General features: G+C 45.8%; 1 protein-coding gene across 1 annotated transcript in view; it reads left to right on the top strand.

Moving 5' to 3' along the window:
• LOC8041959 (multidrug resistance-associated protein 1) overlaps positions 1-16788 on the top strand; it is a 122663-nt gene that overhangs the window by 62145 nt on the left and 43730 nt on the right. The window contains exons 12-19 of the mRNA XM_040214456.3: positions 1583-1759; positions 2600-2767; positions 7194-7396; positions 7629-7707; positions 11156-11251; positions 14311-14555; positions 15674-15839; positions 16395-16594. Coding sequence (XP_040070390.1) covers positions 1583-1759; positions 2600-2767; positions 7194-7396; positions 7629-7707; positions 11156-11251; positions 14311-14555; positions 15674-15839; positions 16395-16594 — 1334 coding nt within the window. The remainder of the gene's footprint in view (positions 1-1582; positions 1760-2599; positions 2768-7193; positions 7397-7628; positions 7708-11155; positions 11252-14310; positions 14556-15673; positions 15840-16394; positions 16595-16788) is intronic.

Below are 16788 nucleotides of genomic sequence, written 5' to 3' on the forward strand. Positions count from 1 at the left end.
GTTGTGTGTGTGTTTATACAGCCTAGAACTTGGTCTGCTTCAACGGACGACGAGTCTCCCAGCTGTAGATGAGCAATTTAGCCAGTGCGGTACAACCGCTATCCTGGGGTCTTTAACGTGCATCACGCAGTAGTTATACACGACCGCACGCCGGTACGATGCTCATCCAGATCGAAACGGGCAGGGGTGTGTACAATATGATAAGCAGTGTGACCCCGGCTTAAAGCTAAACGACCATTGGTTGCGATGCCACTCGTCCTTCACACCGTCTGAACCGGTTCAAGGACGACAGAGGCTTTGTAGTTCGAGTGGACCATGGAGCAGCCTACTATACGCCGGACATTCTGATGTAGTCATTGACATGTTTAAAAACGCGTTCCGCTCACGCTCTTTGCTTTGGCATCCCTTCTTCGTCGTTCTTATCAGCGGACAACGGAATCTCATGGGTTGCTGAGGGGTAACAAGATGCCAGGCATTCGCCACACGCTGCATTTCTTAAATCCCTTTGACGGTCGTCGCCGTACGTGTACAGCAGTAATTACGCATTTGAAAGTACCCGCCTAAATGCGAAAATGCGCACGCCGCGAGAGGTGTTTCTATTTGCTCTGTTTTTAGTGAACTGTAGACTTTATAGTCGCTCGATGTTTCGCAATGTTGGGCTATTTATAGTTTTTCACGTTAAACTCTCCGCGCACGTGTTGCGCACTTCGCATACCGGCCGCCCTTACGTTAGTGCCAATTGAAGCACTGGAGCAACGCTTTTTCAGAGGTAAGTTTAAAGAAGTAGAGCTCATCATCCGACGGAGAAGTTCTGTAAAGTACCCTCGGTTAGGAATGTGGGCCGACTTGCTAGAACAGCACTCTCAGCTCAGACTGGGTGAAAGAAAGCACTGCAAAGGCTGGGGCGCGCGAGCGTCTTGAGACGCGGTTTGAGACACGCTCAGCGATCATGCCCTCGCTTTGGCAGTGCTTTCTTTCCCCCAGTCTCAGCCGAGACGCTGTTTCTAGCAAGCAAGCCCTGAAGACGCTGAGTGTCGCGGAAGCGGATACGCCAAAATGACACCGAATGGGAGAAAAGTGACAACTTTTAGCTTTCAATGTTTTTATTTGATACTGCTAAAGCTAAAAAGCTTGCAAGCACTGCTTACGTGCTCCCGCATATTTAAGGAAAAAGAGTGCTGCATTGACCTTTTCTTATGAAATTCCTCTGGAAACAAAACCGGGCCACTGTGGAACATATTTTGGGGAAACAAACGCGACCGTCAAAGGCTTAAGCTGCTAGTGACGTCACTAGCAAATAAGAACAGCAGGGAGGAGCTTCAGTTGTGCCGCCTCTAGCGCCAGCTTCCTACCTCGGACAACGCTTCGGAGTGTCGTTCGCCTCAAACGAGCACGTGCAGTCAAAGCACGGTGGAAAGCGAGGACCGCGTGCTGGAGGCCGGGCCTTCGAAAGACTCGCCCCGCCGTTCGCACTGTGCCAGTGACAATAAAGTGCATTTTGGAAATTTTCTATTTTTCGTTTAGAGCAAACTTAAGTGTTATGTTCTTTTTTTTTTGCGATTTTTTTATGTTTCGTTTGCAGGGGCGACTGGCCTACGTGGCGCAACAGTCCTGGATCCAGAACGCGACGGTGAAGGAGAATATCATCTTTACCAACACTGCGAACGAGGAGCGGTACCAACAGGTCGTGGAGGCCTGCGCCCTCAGGCCGGACCTGGAAATGCTTCCCGCCGGGGAGAACACCGAAGTCGGGGATAAGGTATGGAGGCGACCATCAACAGCTCTACCCATCTTTCATTTCTATTTAAACCTGCGTGTCACACAGAACGAACGTCTGCTGTAGTAGAGGAAGATGGCAGTTTTCTTCCATTTTGCGTGCTCTGACACACTGCGTTAAACTACGCGGAGCCAAATTTGCTTCGTTTGCAGGGGCTGTGATGACGTCAAAACGCCGAGCTCTGATTGGTTCTGAATGAAGGATAGTGGGTAGACCTCAAGGCAGCTTGCTTTCAGGCCTACCCACTATCCTTCATTCAGAGCCAATCAGCGCTCGGCGTCTTTCTGACGTCACCGCAACTCCTGCGCGAGAAGCAGACGACTTGCTCTCCGTATGGACCTTCAGGTTGTTTACTAATAAGTCAACGTTGCCGACACCAGGTGTGCGCACTGCGCGTGCGCGCAACTTGGATTCGCGTGAAGTGAAGCGTCTGCCCGGGCAGAGTGCCGACAGCAGCGCCACCGCAGTCGTGCGATGTCAGAGAGCTCGGTTTGAGTGTACATGGCTTGCACATGACGTCACACAAAGAGCGCTTCGATGGCCATCAGAGAAGAGGGGAATAAGTAACTACCTTCTTACCAGGACACTCTTTCGTGTCTTCTAGATTTTCCACAGACGTTGCTATTCTTCTAACTGAAGATTATAGAAGATTAACCCCTCACTAAAAATTCCTACGAAAGCAGCTTCCTTCTCTCTCTTTCGTGGTGATCCAAAGTACGAGACGCGACGTCAGTGCGAGCCATGTATAAGAGGAGTGAAACCACGTCGAGTATGAAATGTAGAAACGTGAATTTTCGAGACACCAGGCGTGGGTTTTCGCAGGGCATCAATCTGAGCGGCGGTCAAAAGTTGAGGATCAGCCTGGCACGGGCGGTGTACCACGATGCGGACGTCTACCTCCTCGACGACCCCTTCAGCGCTGTCGACGTGCACGTGGCTTCGCATCTCTTCGAACATGTTGTGGGGCCGACTGGCGCCTTGAAATCGAAGGTGAAAGAGGACATACATCTGGCCTTTCTGTTGTGTTTGGCTACTGTGTGTGCTTTTAGAATCGTGCAGACCTTGGGAAGATGATTGCGGCACAGTGCAGCACTGAGCTAGATTTCAGACGCCATGTTCTTCCCAGAAGTGGCGCGCGCCACGTGTCTCGGGCATCTCCACAACAATGAATGGTGCCACGTTCCCCAGAATAGAGAGGCTTTAGAGAATCGTAAAGCCCTTCATGTTTCAAAGGTAGCCCGAAGTGCGTCAATGCACGAAGCACGTGCAACGTGCAGCACTTTGGAAGATCATGGTGGCACAGCGCAGCGCTGAGCTACACTGCAGCTGAGCTAGATTTCAGACCCCATGTTCTTCCCAGAATTGGAGCGCGGCACGTGTCTCGATCATTTCCACAACAATGAATGGCGTCACTTTTCCCAGGATAGAGGGACTTTATAGGGAGTATTCACTGGCGGCCATATCTGTGTGCGCGAATGCTGAGCGCGCGCTGACGGTGAGCTTCCACAGTCATTTTGCAACGTGCATTCCGCACCGTCAAGAGTGTCAGTCTTAGCAACCTATTGATATGAGCTCTTTCTGGGCATGCGCTGTAAACAGCACCCACAAATATGGCGTCCATTGAATACTGTCTATAAAATCGACCCTGTGTGCGCCATCTATAGACGATGGCAAGCAGGGCGCCTAGCCACCGCCATATCTCTGTACGTGCGGGCAAGGACGTGCAATTGCAAGCCTGTCAAGGCCACGTTCAAGCGCACGGTTCGCGTGTTGGTGCCACCAGTCCGGCCGCTGGGCTTGCAATTGTCTATAGACCTTTTTCGCTTACTGTCGTCCCCAGCCACCAAGTATGGACGACAAAAAAATTCGGTATATGAGACAAAAAATAATAAAGCAATAGACCCTTTCCGAAATTCAGTGCCATCTGGTGGTTTGTAAAGCAGTTTAGGTTTTGCCATATCAATGGCGGAAATGAACTTGGATCGGCACCGTCACTTTCGAAAGTCAACGGCACGCGAGGTTGTTCAGTGTGAGTTCTTTCTTGATCAATTTCAGTTCGATGGTGACCAAGAACCTGCATTCAGAACAAAGCTCTAACCCACTCAAGTGCCTCGAGAAAATTCTGTACACCAAAGTGCTTTAAAGCCGATTGTGTGCCGCCCACAGATTGACTGAATCTGAATTATTAGAAACAAACGCTTACGTAGCTCTTGTGTTCCATTCCTACGTCGCGTCGTACTGACCCCCCGAATGTACAGGCCTCGCAAGATCCGCTTAGGAGCATCTTCAACGTCTTCCTTTATCATCCACTAGAAGGCCGCCATTGATATGGCACAGATGCCGTTCCACAGATGATGATAGTGACCAAAGTGGCCAGCATAAATTTCGGAAAGGGTCTATTCAACCTGCAAATAGTAAAATATATAGAAGGGAGACCAAACGAGAATAGGGCGGTTACGCTTATATTCTAAATGTATTTTATTAGCGTGGCGATGGCAAAGCAATACGCGCGTTCGATTTCGATTTTCCAGCGCAGGCTGGACTGTGACTTAGCACGTGTGGACTGTGATTTTTGTAAACAATAGAAATGTCTATAGACCTTTCAAAAAAGAAAAGTGCTCCTGGCAGGTTACATTTTCAGTGTTCGTGCGTATGGGGCATGATTTGCTCGCTTTCTGATGCAATGAACATGCGCGTGCTGGCCTCCGTAGATCTCCCGATGGGTGAAAATATTAGAATGGCGTCTATTTCTCTGCAATGACACCAGCCGTGACGTCTTTTTCTGGCCTTTCTGAAATTAGCATTTTTGCGCGTTCATAGCTTGATAGGCGCTGAAGATGCACGAGGGCGGAGGTTCCAAGAGCTCTGGATATGACGTCACACTTCGGGAAGGAGAGGCTTCAACGGTACTTTAAAAATGATTTTATGCAACCTCCGTGCACCAAACAAAAAACAAAAACTCAGTATTTGTAAAGACAATTTCGGTGATATTGTAGTGAGTGCGCAGGCGAGCTGGTGGAAATTAACCATTCTGATGTTAGCCTGAGACTGAGGCAGGAAAAGAGGAAGTTTCAAAGTAGAAGAAAAAGGAACAGTCGAGGATACGTCTCTAACACAGCTAAAGACAAGTTTATTCGGTCACCCTCTTATATACACTCCACAATCTTCACCACGGAACCTTGGCGACCTCCAAAGCCAAAAGCGGCAAAAAGAGGATCCTCAAGGCGTACAGAGAAGCCTCAAGTCACCGGATCAAAGAAATACGCAGCGCTTCCGAATATCTTTTGGCTTTGGAGGTCGCCAAGGTTCTGTGGTGAAGATTGTGGAGTGTATATAAGAGGGTGACCGAATAAACTTGTCTTTAGCTGCGTTAGAGACTTATCCTCGACTGTTCCTTTTTCTTCTACTTTGAAACTTCCTCTTTTCCTGCCTCAGTCTCAGGCTAACATCAGAATGGACAATTTTAGTGTTTTTCCACAAATACAGAACCGCTTCAGTTTTTCGTTATTGCTCAAGGGTAGCTTACCCATTTAATATCAATTGCTCCACGGTTAAATGGCGCAGGTTGAGGTCTTCATAGTTTTGTGGCGCTTGTAGTAGATGAGGCCGCCACACAGGACATGTAAGAGCATCTGTTCGTACCACTGTCTTTGCCACAAAACGCGAAGCTTGTAATCCTTTTAGAGAGAATTAACGTCGACAACCATGACACCCGGTTGAGAAAGAGGAATGGGCTTGTTAAGCAACGAAGCAGATGAAACCTTCAGGAAGTTTCAACAATGTGAGAAATTATTTTGCGCGCCAGTATTGAAGCGGTCATGAAGCGATATCGGGTTGGAATGTTAATGACTTTGCAGAGGCGTTCTGGTCCTAGTCTGACCCAACTATACTCGCACAGACCACCACTGATTCAGAAGCTTTCTTGGTGCAGTGAAACTGCGATGCTAAAAGGCAACTACTTATTTAAGTTTTGCCCTCGCAAAGCTTGATTACGTAATTGCGGGATCGAAACCACCCGCCTGACAACGGAATGATAACTCCGTGAGCACTTGACTCCGGCTCGAAACAATCAATGCCTTGGCGGACACTCCTGTGTTGGCTCTTGTCCAGCCACTGCGGTAATGACAGTAGCCGAACTCTAACAATGGCTGGGGGTCAGCACGCATTTTCTACCTTGCCAACCCTACCACGTCGCTATGAGCAGCGTTGGCGGCATAGGATATAGGCACCACGCCACGTGGCCGCATGTTTTGGCTCCAAGTTAAGGGGATGAATTATGCTGATACTTCTCACATTTTTTAACACTACAGCATTAAGGTCCGTTTACACTCTTGCAACCGAGTACGACCGAGAGAGACGAGACCTGTTGAGACCTTTTAAAATTTCTCAGGACGAGAGGACACACTGACACTCTGGCGCCATCTGTACGCTGAACATGGAACTGCGTTTTACGAGAGCGAAGGTTTTGCGGGATTTCCGAGGTCAAATGTGCGTAATACCTAGAATAAAAGCTCGTGTCAAACGTTGACAAAGGTTTTTATGAGTCGAGAAAGAAAGAATAATGCGCGAGAGAAATAGAATATATGCCGGACCGCCAAGTTTACACTGCTACCCAATAGATGGTGCCATTGTGTCCTCTCGTTGTAAGAGATATTAGGAGGTTCCAAGGCACCCGGTTGTAAGAGGTCGCAAGTGTGCGAACGGGCATTTAAGGAGCTTTTGTCGCAGAAAAGCTGGCGTCGGTCACGTTGTGACGGGAAAACCCTAATTGATCAATAGGGTTATGACGTCGCAGTCACCTGACCCCGCTCGGAAATTTCAAACAACTTACAACGCTCACGTGAAACGGGACATCACGCGTGGAATAAAACCCATTAAAAAACGTGACATGTAATGCGAGTTAAAGGTCGCCGCATGTCTCAAAAGATTTCAGTTTATGAAGTAATTAATTTGCATTAAATAAACATTTAAAACGTTTTCGGCGGGATTTCAACCCACGCGATCCAGAGACGCTACTGACCAGGCCATGTCCGTCACAATGGCTGCTGACTGGCAGGAAGAGCATGAGAAGCGAATGAGAAACCGACGCGAACCAAGCCCTACAACGCTTTTGCGTTCCACTCTGAAAGGCGAAGCTTAAGCATCCTCTGTTTTTGGCTACTTCCACTGCATAAAAAAAAACCCAAGGCAAGTTTATTCGGTTATTAGCGTTAGGGAGTGATTCTAAGTAGTATTTAGCGAAAGTAGAAAAATCGTTTCATGGCTCCTTTGAAGAATGGTTTATACTGGTTTCGGAAAACGCCGTTCCAACACACCGCAGGCATGTCATGAAAAGAAAACAGATGATTACGAGCAGATCCCAATGTTAACAAGAACTTGTGGCTCTGTTTAATGTGTGCATGTTTTACTATTCCAGACGAGAATTCTTGTAACTCATTCGGTCACTGTCCTTCCCCAAGTGGACTGGATTGTGTTGCTTGACAAAGGCGGCATCAAGGAGCAAGGCACTTACAGGGACCTCCTGGAAAACGATGGAAGCGATTTTTCTGCCTTCCTCAAGAAACACGCCAAAAAACATTCAAGTAGCAGTAACTTGAAAGCCACAGCGAAAACCGAACGGTTTGTGATGTCATACCTTTTTTTTTTATTTCATGTTTATTATAATTGCGTAAGCAGTGCGCAAATAATCACAGCATAGATTTTGTGTTTCCTGTTTTCAAAACAAATCGTTTTTTTTTAATGACGTAGCACAAGACGAACACTTTGACAGAGCGAAGGAGCTCTGTCTGCAAGAACAAAGCTTAATTTTTTATGAAACATGAATTAATAGCTGCGTTCAACTCTCTTTTAGACCAAATGAAGAATCAGTAGAAAAGGATGTCATTGATGAAGCGGAACTTGCAGATGAGGAACGAATGAACACTGGAAGCGTAAGTTCGCTGTCATTCAACTTCCAATCTTTCATTTTTTTTTTTTTTTACTCTCAAAAGTTTGTACCGGTGTCTGAGTATACCTGTTATGAAATACTAACCCAGGGATCCTGGGTTCAATCCCAGGATTCCTGGATTAGTATATATTTCGCCCTCGTGCACTTTCGCAAGAGCCAGTGCATTTTAGTGTGGTCTTAAACATCCCAAACAAATCTAGACCGTATTTTATCCATACAAAAGCGTGCATTGCAAGCAATCAGTAACATACAACCTCTTAAAAGTGCCACACCATAATTTAGGAAATACCAAATACTCAACGTAAGAGACCTGCATAAATACAAACTATGATTAAAAAAATTAGCGGCAATTTCAGCTCGATAAATTGTCGTTCCATGCCAAGTACCACGCGAAAAATAGCCCGTATAGTTTAAAGTGACATTGAATATTGAAATCGCGTTCGCGAACTAATTATAGAAACCACAGGTTGAGTTATCTGATACCAGATCTTTTAAACCAGCACCCGTATATTTTAGCTACATTGGATTGCGTACGATCACCCTATCACTATACAAATATTGTAAAAGAGCATTTACTCACAATGATTGGTAACTAGCAAATATCTTTTCACGCTATGTTGTTTTGTGATGCATTTGTTTTGTTTTGTATAGATTTTTAGTTTAGAGTGAAATTGTGTCACTCCTCATGTGTTTCACGTTTTTGCTACCGTTGCTGCCAAAAGGGTGGCATGGCCCCATTAAACATTCATACCCTTTGCCATGTCCCCTGAGACATCTCTGTACAGTAATGTCTTAAATAAAGGTATAAACAACGACAAAGACAACATCTCTCCTGCCCATTTTTACCTGAATGAGCACTGTACCGGCGTGCGGTCGTATATCACTACTGCGTGATGTACGTTAAAGACCCCATGATAGCTGTCCTACTGCACTTGCTAAATTTCTCCTCTACAATGGGTAACAATGTCGCCATATTCTGGTAGGCTAAACTATTATTGTCTGAACAAATAACGACCAATTTGTTTTGTGAAACACTCGGAGGGTGAAAGCTCTCCATGCAGAACCCAGGATCCCGCTGGGCTCAATCCCCATTGTTGCCCGTTTTGATCTGGATGAGCATCGCATACCGGCGTGCGGTGTATACTATCACTACTGCGTGATACACGTTAAAGACCCCGGGCTACCTGACGTACTGCGCTGACTAAAGTTCTAATCTACAGCGTGTAAGAGTGTCGCCATCCTCTGGCTGACTTAATGTATGCTGTTGAAATATATAATGACAATTTTTTCTTCTTGGTGAAACAGTTGGTAATAATAATAATATTAATATTATTGGTGATATAGTTACATGTACACTTTTTCTAAGATACTCGCTCGTAAACGTCTGCAGAACATTAATAAATTGATCTTGGAAATGCAAGATGCTAAGTTTTTAGCAGGTACACCTTTATATGGAATCCGTATTTTTAAGAATGGTGCGCACGCGCTTCACCAGCGAAATAGTTCTGCCTTTGTTATGCGTGTGTCGATCCGCAAGTCACTCGAAGAGCCAATCTCTGCGATCTACGAAATAAACTCAGCGAATGATGAGGCAGAACATCTGTTCAGACATCGAAATTAGCTCTGGGCTGTGACATTACGCAATGCAAGCATGAGGCTTCGCATTGCGCAATGCCACAGCGCAGGCTTCATTCTGAGGTCTAAACAGATGTTACGCCCCGTCATTCGCTGAGCTGATTTCGTAGATCGAAGAGATTGGCTCTTTGAGAGTTTTGCGGGTAAGTAGACGTGCAGGCAGTTCTTATAGCGCAGTATCAAAGGTGCAGCTGCCGCACGACTTAGAGCTTAATAATGCAGGATCCATTAATAATCTCTAGGTGTTTCACTGACGGCTCAGATCATTGCTAAACAAAAAGGGCACTTGAAGGAAAAAAAAAAAGAAAATATGATCCTTCAGACCTCCTGATGCCTCTGTGAGGGCTCTGACAACTTTCATAACAACTTCATCCAAATTAATATCAGTATTTAAAATTACAAGGAAATTGTCAACATACCTAAATGTCTTTACTATATGTAATTATGGAAGACCTTCAGAGATCCGCTTGTCCAACGATGCTAAAAAAATGTCACATAAAACAGGGGCAACGGGCGAACCAATACAAACACCACATTTTTGTATAAAAAACTGCCCACTGACGCTAACGGCAGTAGAAACCAGATAAAATTCTAAAAGCTCTAAAAACTTCTACTGCTGGTACCTGCAGAATTTTGAAACACCCCGTCCCCCGATACCGCGTAGTTGCGGAAAATTTTATATGGGACAAACAGGACGCAGTTTTAATGGCAGGGCAAGAGAACACAAACTATCTGTACGCAACAATTCGGGGGGTCATCTGTCTGAGCATTGTAAGCGTTGTGGCTGCGAGCCGCTTCTAGAGTCAACAACGTTCTTGAAGAAAAAAAAAAGGAAAGAAAAAACAGAGCGGGAGATTATAGAGGCTTTCTTTATTAAAAAGAAGAATGACAAGTGCATCAGCGCGCCATCTGTTAGCCTACTAGATAAAGAAGTGATTTATCTAGATGGGTGTCTGTAAGGTGTTTTATTGGCTGTTGGCGTTGTTTGAAATATAAACGGTACCTGAGATGTCCATATAATCGTTGAACGGTCTTGCAATAAATCAGTTGAGAGTAGCGCCTTGTCCCTGTCGTTTGTGTTATTTTCTATTGTTCCCGCCTGTTTGCGCTTTTAAACCTTATACCTACCATGAACCAACTATACTTCGTCTCACCCTACGATGGACTAAAGGCAGAAGCTACTAAGAGCCAGATCCAATCACGAGCCACTTAGACATTGCGCGGTATTTTGCTTCGATGCACGTATCGGTGTCCCCGTCTCGGATCACTGATGGGAATGGGCGGACAGGGGTTCGGATCGAGCAATGAGTGACTCAACAATTTTGCATTACAAAAAAAGCCACGACGTACTGTCTCTTTGCAGCGTCAAAGCTATAAAAATGATGCAATGTTTTTGGATTTGAAGCAGTATTCGTCCAAACCTAATCAACGCTAAGCGTGTCATAGTTTAGCTTTTAACGTGATTGGACCTGGCGGCCCGTGGCTCTGGCCTTTAGTCCATCGTAGGGTGAGACGAAGTATAGCCCAAACCAAAGTTTTAATGAGGTGCGTTTCCTTCGTTAAGCTATGCCATAGCTGTCAAGCCGCGGCCGCAATGCTACTGCGTCATGCGCAAGACAGTCTGCTGCAGGCAGTCTCTGAGTTTCTTTCTTGTGCAACGGTAATACTAACACTGTCTGAAGACATTTTCTAAGCATGTTTGCCGCGACGCCGAAATGACGTTTTCGGCGTCGCGGTTGTCAGGGTATTGGATGTTGAAGTCTGGCTTAGTAGAAAATGGTGCATGTCCTTAACAGGTCAAGTGGAACATCTACGCTGAGTACCTGAACAGGGCAGGCTGGAAGTTCCTCGTGCCAGCAATAATCGCGATTTTCGTGGCATATTGTTTTGAGGTTGGTGCGTTTTTTTTTTCTCCTTTTTTATCATTTATATTGCATATATGATTATAAAACTCATGGCTGCCCGCAATTTTCACTACATAGTAATTGCCAAGTTCACCATCGGAGGCTGGAAAAATTCATGACCAGAAGAATTTTACGTTTGAATTTAGAAATAACCAGTATAGACGCTTTCAGCGAGTCAGTTACCCAAGCTGCCACCAGTCGGCGCGCCCATCGCGCGCTTTCCGGGCCGCCATAGCCGACCTTCAGTTCCTCGCCGTTGCTCCGCGTTGTGTGCTGCCCAGGCCACTACCGGAGCCTCGTTTTCGTGTTTTTTGTACGTTCCGCGTTGAAATCTTGTATTTTCTTTAGGTCTTTTTTTTTACTAAGGACTTTCATTAATCATTTGATATTTATATTTCGACATAGCTCTTGTATTTTCTTATTTGTGGAATGGAATCGGACAGCGAATGGGTCGACGACACAAGATAATGAGGCTTCAATGACCATGTAAGTTCATCTCATTCTTACGTTTTGGTCGCTAATAAAGGGCAGTCAACACTATTGCGACATATGTAAATTGCAACTGACGCAGTAAGGCTATCACAGTCTTGCTTCTCGCTGCATGTGCGCACTCGTTTCCGTAAAACCGACCCGCATGTAAGCGATTTAGCGTGCGACGAGACGAGCAACGGAGATTTCTCACAGTCGCCCGTCACACTGCTCGGTTTTGGGATTTCTAGAAAACGTCGCTCACCGTCTTGGTCGCTTGCTCCGTCGCTTCCATGCGGTTTACCTCGTCGCGCGACTGACTGAGCGACAGCGAAGCGGGTAGCTATCGCCTATCTGGTCGCTCGCCAAATCGCTTACATGCGGTTTATACTCAATTAATTTCCATGCACACAGCACTGAAGCATTGGCGCCTCGATATTAAGTATAAACCGCATGCAAGCGATTCGGAGAGCAACGAGACACGCGACGGTGACCCTCTTCCGCTCGGGCAGTCGCGCGACGAGGCAAACCGCATGGATGCGACGGGAGCAAGCGACCTAGACGGTGAGCGATGTTTTCTAAAAACCCAAAAAACCGAGCGATGCAACAGGCGACAGTGAGAAATCTTCGTCGCCGACTCTCGTCGTTGTCGCCGTCGCTCGTCTCGTCGCACGCTAAATCGCCTACATGCGGGTCGGCTTTACAGACTTCTCGCTGCATGCTTCTCGCATGCAGCGAGAAGCATGACTGCGATAGCCTCACTGCGTTAGTTGAACTTTGTATATGTCGCAATTGTGTTGACTGCCCTTAGAACAAAAACGTTAGAATGGGATGAACTTACATCGCCTCTAAAGCCATAATCTTGTATCGCCGATCCATTCGCTGTCCGATTCCATTTCATAAATAAGAAAATACAAGAGCTATGTTGACATATAGATACCAAATGATTAAATGAAAGCCCGAAATATCGAAAAGACCTAAAGAAAACGCACGATTTCTACGCGGGACGTAAAAAAAACGCGAAATCAAAGCTCCGGTAGTGGCCGGCGCAGCACACAACGCGGAGGAACGGCGAGAAACTGAAGGGCGGCTATGGTGGCAGGGTCACGTGACGCCAAGATGGCGGCGCCCATGAAATGTTGCCTGAAAGGGTCTATATAATTGTAATATCAATGACAACGAAATTCCGAGCTAATTCAATTATTTAGACATCAGACGCAACATGAAAAGGCAGCGTACGGTGATCGTATTTATCGGTCAATTATAGTTTTGTTTCCTATACATAAAATATAAAACGATGCGGGAATATCAAAAACCTCGCATGACCTCCGCATGCTAGCTATTTTCGTCATGCGGAGGTGATTTATAATTAGCATTGAATCATTCGCAAAATCCAATAGTACTAATTTTCGGTTGAAAATTGTCGCCGGAATGTTTTCTTGTTGTTAATTCAGTCATTACTATTTTTTAGAGTGCACCTCTTAGGCTCCCGTTTTCGGGTTTCGCAGCGTCGCTGTGTGCGTCGGCGTAACCGCGCTAAATTTAGCGGGAAAATTGACGTCACGTGACTTCAACATCAATTTAATTCCCCGCTACATTTAGCGGGGAAATTCAATTCGCTAATTTAGCGGACAGATTCAGTTTCTTCTCTAGATTTAGCAGGGAAATTCAGTTTATCTGCTAGGTTTAGTGAACAAATTCAGTTTCTCAGCTAGATTTAGCGGGAAATTGACATCACAGACCTACATATCACTTTAGTTTCCCTGCTAACCTAAGCGGGAAATTGAATTGCTGTTGAGGTCACGTGACGTCAATTTCTCGCTAAATATAGCGGCGAAACTGAATTTGTTCATAGGTAACGTGACACCAAGTCATGTGACGTCATTTTCCCCGCTAAATTTAGCGGGTAAACTGGATTGGTGTTGAGGTCATGTGGCGTCAAGTTTTCAGCTAAATTTCGCAGGGAAACTGGGAGGCAGAGGACGGGAGGGTACGAAGATAGAGGAGGTGAGCAGCAGGAGGAGGAGGAAATGAGGAGCGGGAGGAGGGCATACCCTTCCCTCCTCCTCCTCAAGAGCTGCGCTCTAATTTCGTATTACAGGGATTTGTAAATGTCTTTCATTCTTTAATTACAACCAATCTGATAATAATAACTTTCGTGAAGTTTTGTGTTCTAACTAAGTTATAGCGTTAAAACAGTATTTTCAAGATATCTTTTTTACCTTGTAAGCAACTAAACTAGAAAAGCAGCTCGAAACGCCACTAATATATGCGTCGGTTTTGAAACAAAGTGCGAAAAATATCACACTTTCCTAATGTGCCAAATGCTCATCACATTTTTAGCACTCTTATTATTAGCATTGCCTTTGTACTCAGATGTGAGCAAGTTTATAAATATAAACATCAAAAATAGCATTTCAGCCTATATTTTGTTGTGTTTTTGTACTAAAAGAAAATTCTAAGTACCCGCAATAAATGAAATGGTACGTTCATTTTTAGCCGGATTAATAATGTTTCGCCATGATTCCGTCCAACGTCAAACACACCAGCAAAACTAATAATTTTATTTTATTTCAAAGTATGGTTCAGGCCTGTGGCTCAGCGAGTGGTCTTCGCACCCGGACCCTTTCATGAGGGCGACGTACATGGTTGGCTTCGGAGCCCTGCTGGTTGGAATGAGCATTTTCAACTTCATCTACTCTGTACTATTCGTGCTCGGTTCCATGCGGACGGCATCGTCCATCCACAGTCAACTCCTGCAAAGCGTCATGCGGTCTCCCATCTCTTTCTTCGACAAAACCTCTATGGGACGGATCGTCAACAGGTGATCACGCTCGCCGCTTTACCCTCAAAGTCATCCAGACCCTAAGTGGGACTTAATTCGCGTGCATCTTGTACACACTACAAAATTTATATCTGGTTTCGTCGGAGAGGGGGGGCGGGGGTAGTTGCCCTTTCTTTCTCATTCAATTTCACCCTGGTCCCAGGGACTGCACTCTAATACCCTTATAACACGGCCACATTTAACTGGAGTTACGCTAAGCCAGAGTTAGCGCGCAATACTTGTGGACAACGTTCTGTGGCTATGCAGTCAAAGCTATGGGCGAAGGTGCGCTTGAGCATCTTGAGCACACATCAAAGCAGTGCACGCGCGTAACTGTGGTGACGCGTAACCGCGGTTAAGGGTGCCAACACAACAGGGGTATTAGGGTGTCACTGCAACCCCCTTAGCACGCTGATTAAAACCGTGAAATAGGATGCTGGCGATCTTAGTGGCCTCCCAAGGATAACTTTTTACGGGCAACAAGCTTACAAGCGACAAGCCCCTTATAAGATTCTCACATGCACAGAGAAGGCAAATACAAACACAATGAATCACTCACGAATCATGATCGTGTTTTCTGCTCCACAGTCCAATTAAAATCCAGACAGTTATGTGCAGACATTATGACGGTTACATGCATGCTGCTGATTGTTCTCGTGAATATTTAAGTTAAAACATAATAGTATATCTAAGTTGAAGAAATGTATCTTGAAGTAAAAAGTATTGGTCTATGCAATTATTAATCGACATAGTCGCTGAAAAGACCTCCGCTAACTCTATTAGCAGCAGGTGTGAATGCACCTGCTGCTAACAAAAAATGTGAACCTTCGAAATAAGTGTTCACCTTACCTTACCGTAACACAACACCCTTTTCCGTACCCTCTTTACACCATTTAAAAATGAAGGGTATTCCATGCAACAACAACACCGTTTCTCGCTATTCAAAAGGGCGTATTACTCAAAATAATGGTACTGAAAGGGTGTACTGATGGGTGTAAGTCTCTGAAACACCCTGTTTGGGCGTAAACCGTTTTAGCGTGTGCTGATGCCGACCTTACGTGTGGCCATTTTCTCCACTGATTTACATGGCCCTGACGTTCCCCCTTCGCTCGTTTCAGGTTCAGCCGCGACGTCGACCTCATAGACAAGGAAGTGCCCTTCCTCCTTTCGATGAATGTGACCGACCTTGCATCCATAGTGATGCTCGTTGTCGTCATCTGCTTTCCGTCGGCATACTTTCTCATCATCGTCGCTGTCGTCTTGCTTCTATTTACGGGACTTACGGTGAGGACCCTTTAACCGCATTCAAACTGCTCATAGATCATACAAAAGACGCGGTGTCTGCTACAAACATGATAAAAGAATTATGCGCTGATACCTCCCAAGCAAGTTCGAAGCGCGTTTGTTTGTAAGCTTCGAACGTGTGAACAGGCAGTTTTTGCATGACCAATGTAAAAGTGCCGTCATACAAGAAAGACATGCCCCTCAGACAGCTGACGGTCTTTCGTATGGTGTATCTGCAGGGTGACAGTGGCTTTAGGGTTGTGGTATCTCGAAGATTATCGTGCCTTGCGGTGCTTTTACTTATGAATAGTCCTTACGGGTTTCGATGCTGACGGGACGCAGCCCTGCTTCACTTCTTCATGCGTTCGTATGATTTATGGTGCGTGTCAAAGACCCCCGAGTTAGTTACCAGCATAGGCTGCCATGTTTCAGTCGCCTATGAATCTTCATAAACATTCGTACAACGTATGTAACCTCTGCTTTGATTGTTGGATTTGAAGCGAGCCTAGCCAAGATTATGGCGTGGTCGTCATCAAGGGGTTACAACTTGCGCAGGTGGCTTCGCTGCCGGCGTTCCGCCAGGTGCGGCGCATGCAGTCCGTGACTCGATCGCCCGTCTTCACTCACTTCGGCGAGACGGTGTCGGGGGCGGTGTCCATTCGAGCATTCGGAGCCACAAAGCCATTCATGGAAACCCTCGAACGTTTCCTGGACGACAACATCAACTGCTATGTACATTCAGCCGCTCTTGACGGGTATGTTGATTGATGCCTTCACAAAGAAAAAAAATATTAGAAACAAGAAGGGGAAGATGGAGGAGGAGGAGTTTGGGGTAGCCATCCTTTTTTTTTCTTGCGAAGCATATATCTTCTTATGGTGGACTAGAAGCAGAGGTGTGACAATGGACCTTTTCCGAGAAGCGTTCTGCGCACGCGCGAGCGCCCGATGC

Source organism: Ixodes scapularis, unplaced genomic scaffold (assembly GCF_016920785.2).
Source record: "Ixodes scapularis isolate PalLabHiFi unplaced genomic scaffold, ASM1692078v2 PGA_scaffold13__105_contigs__length_92229423, whole genome shotgun sequence".
Taxonomy (NCBI): domain Eukaryota; kingdom Metazoa; phylum Arthropoda; class Arachnida; order Ixodida; family Ixodidae; genus Ixodes; species Ixodes scapularis.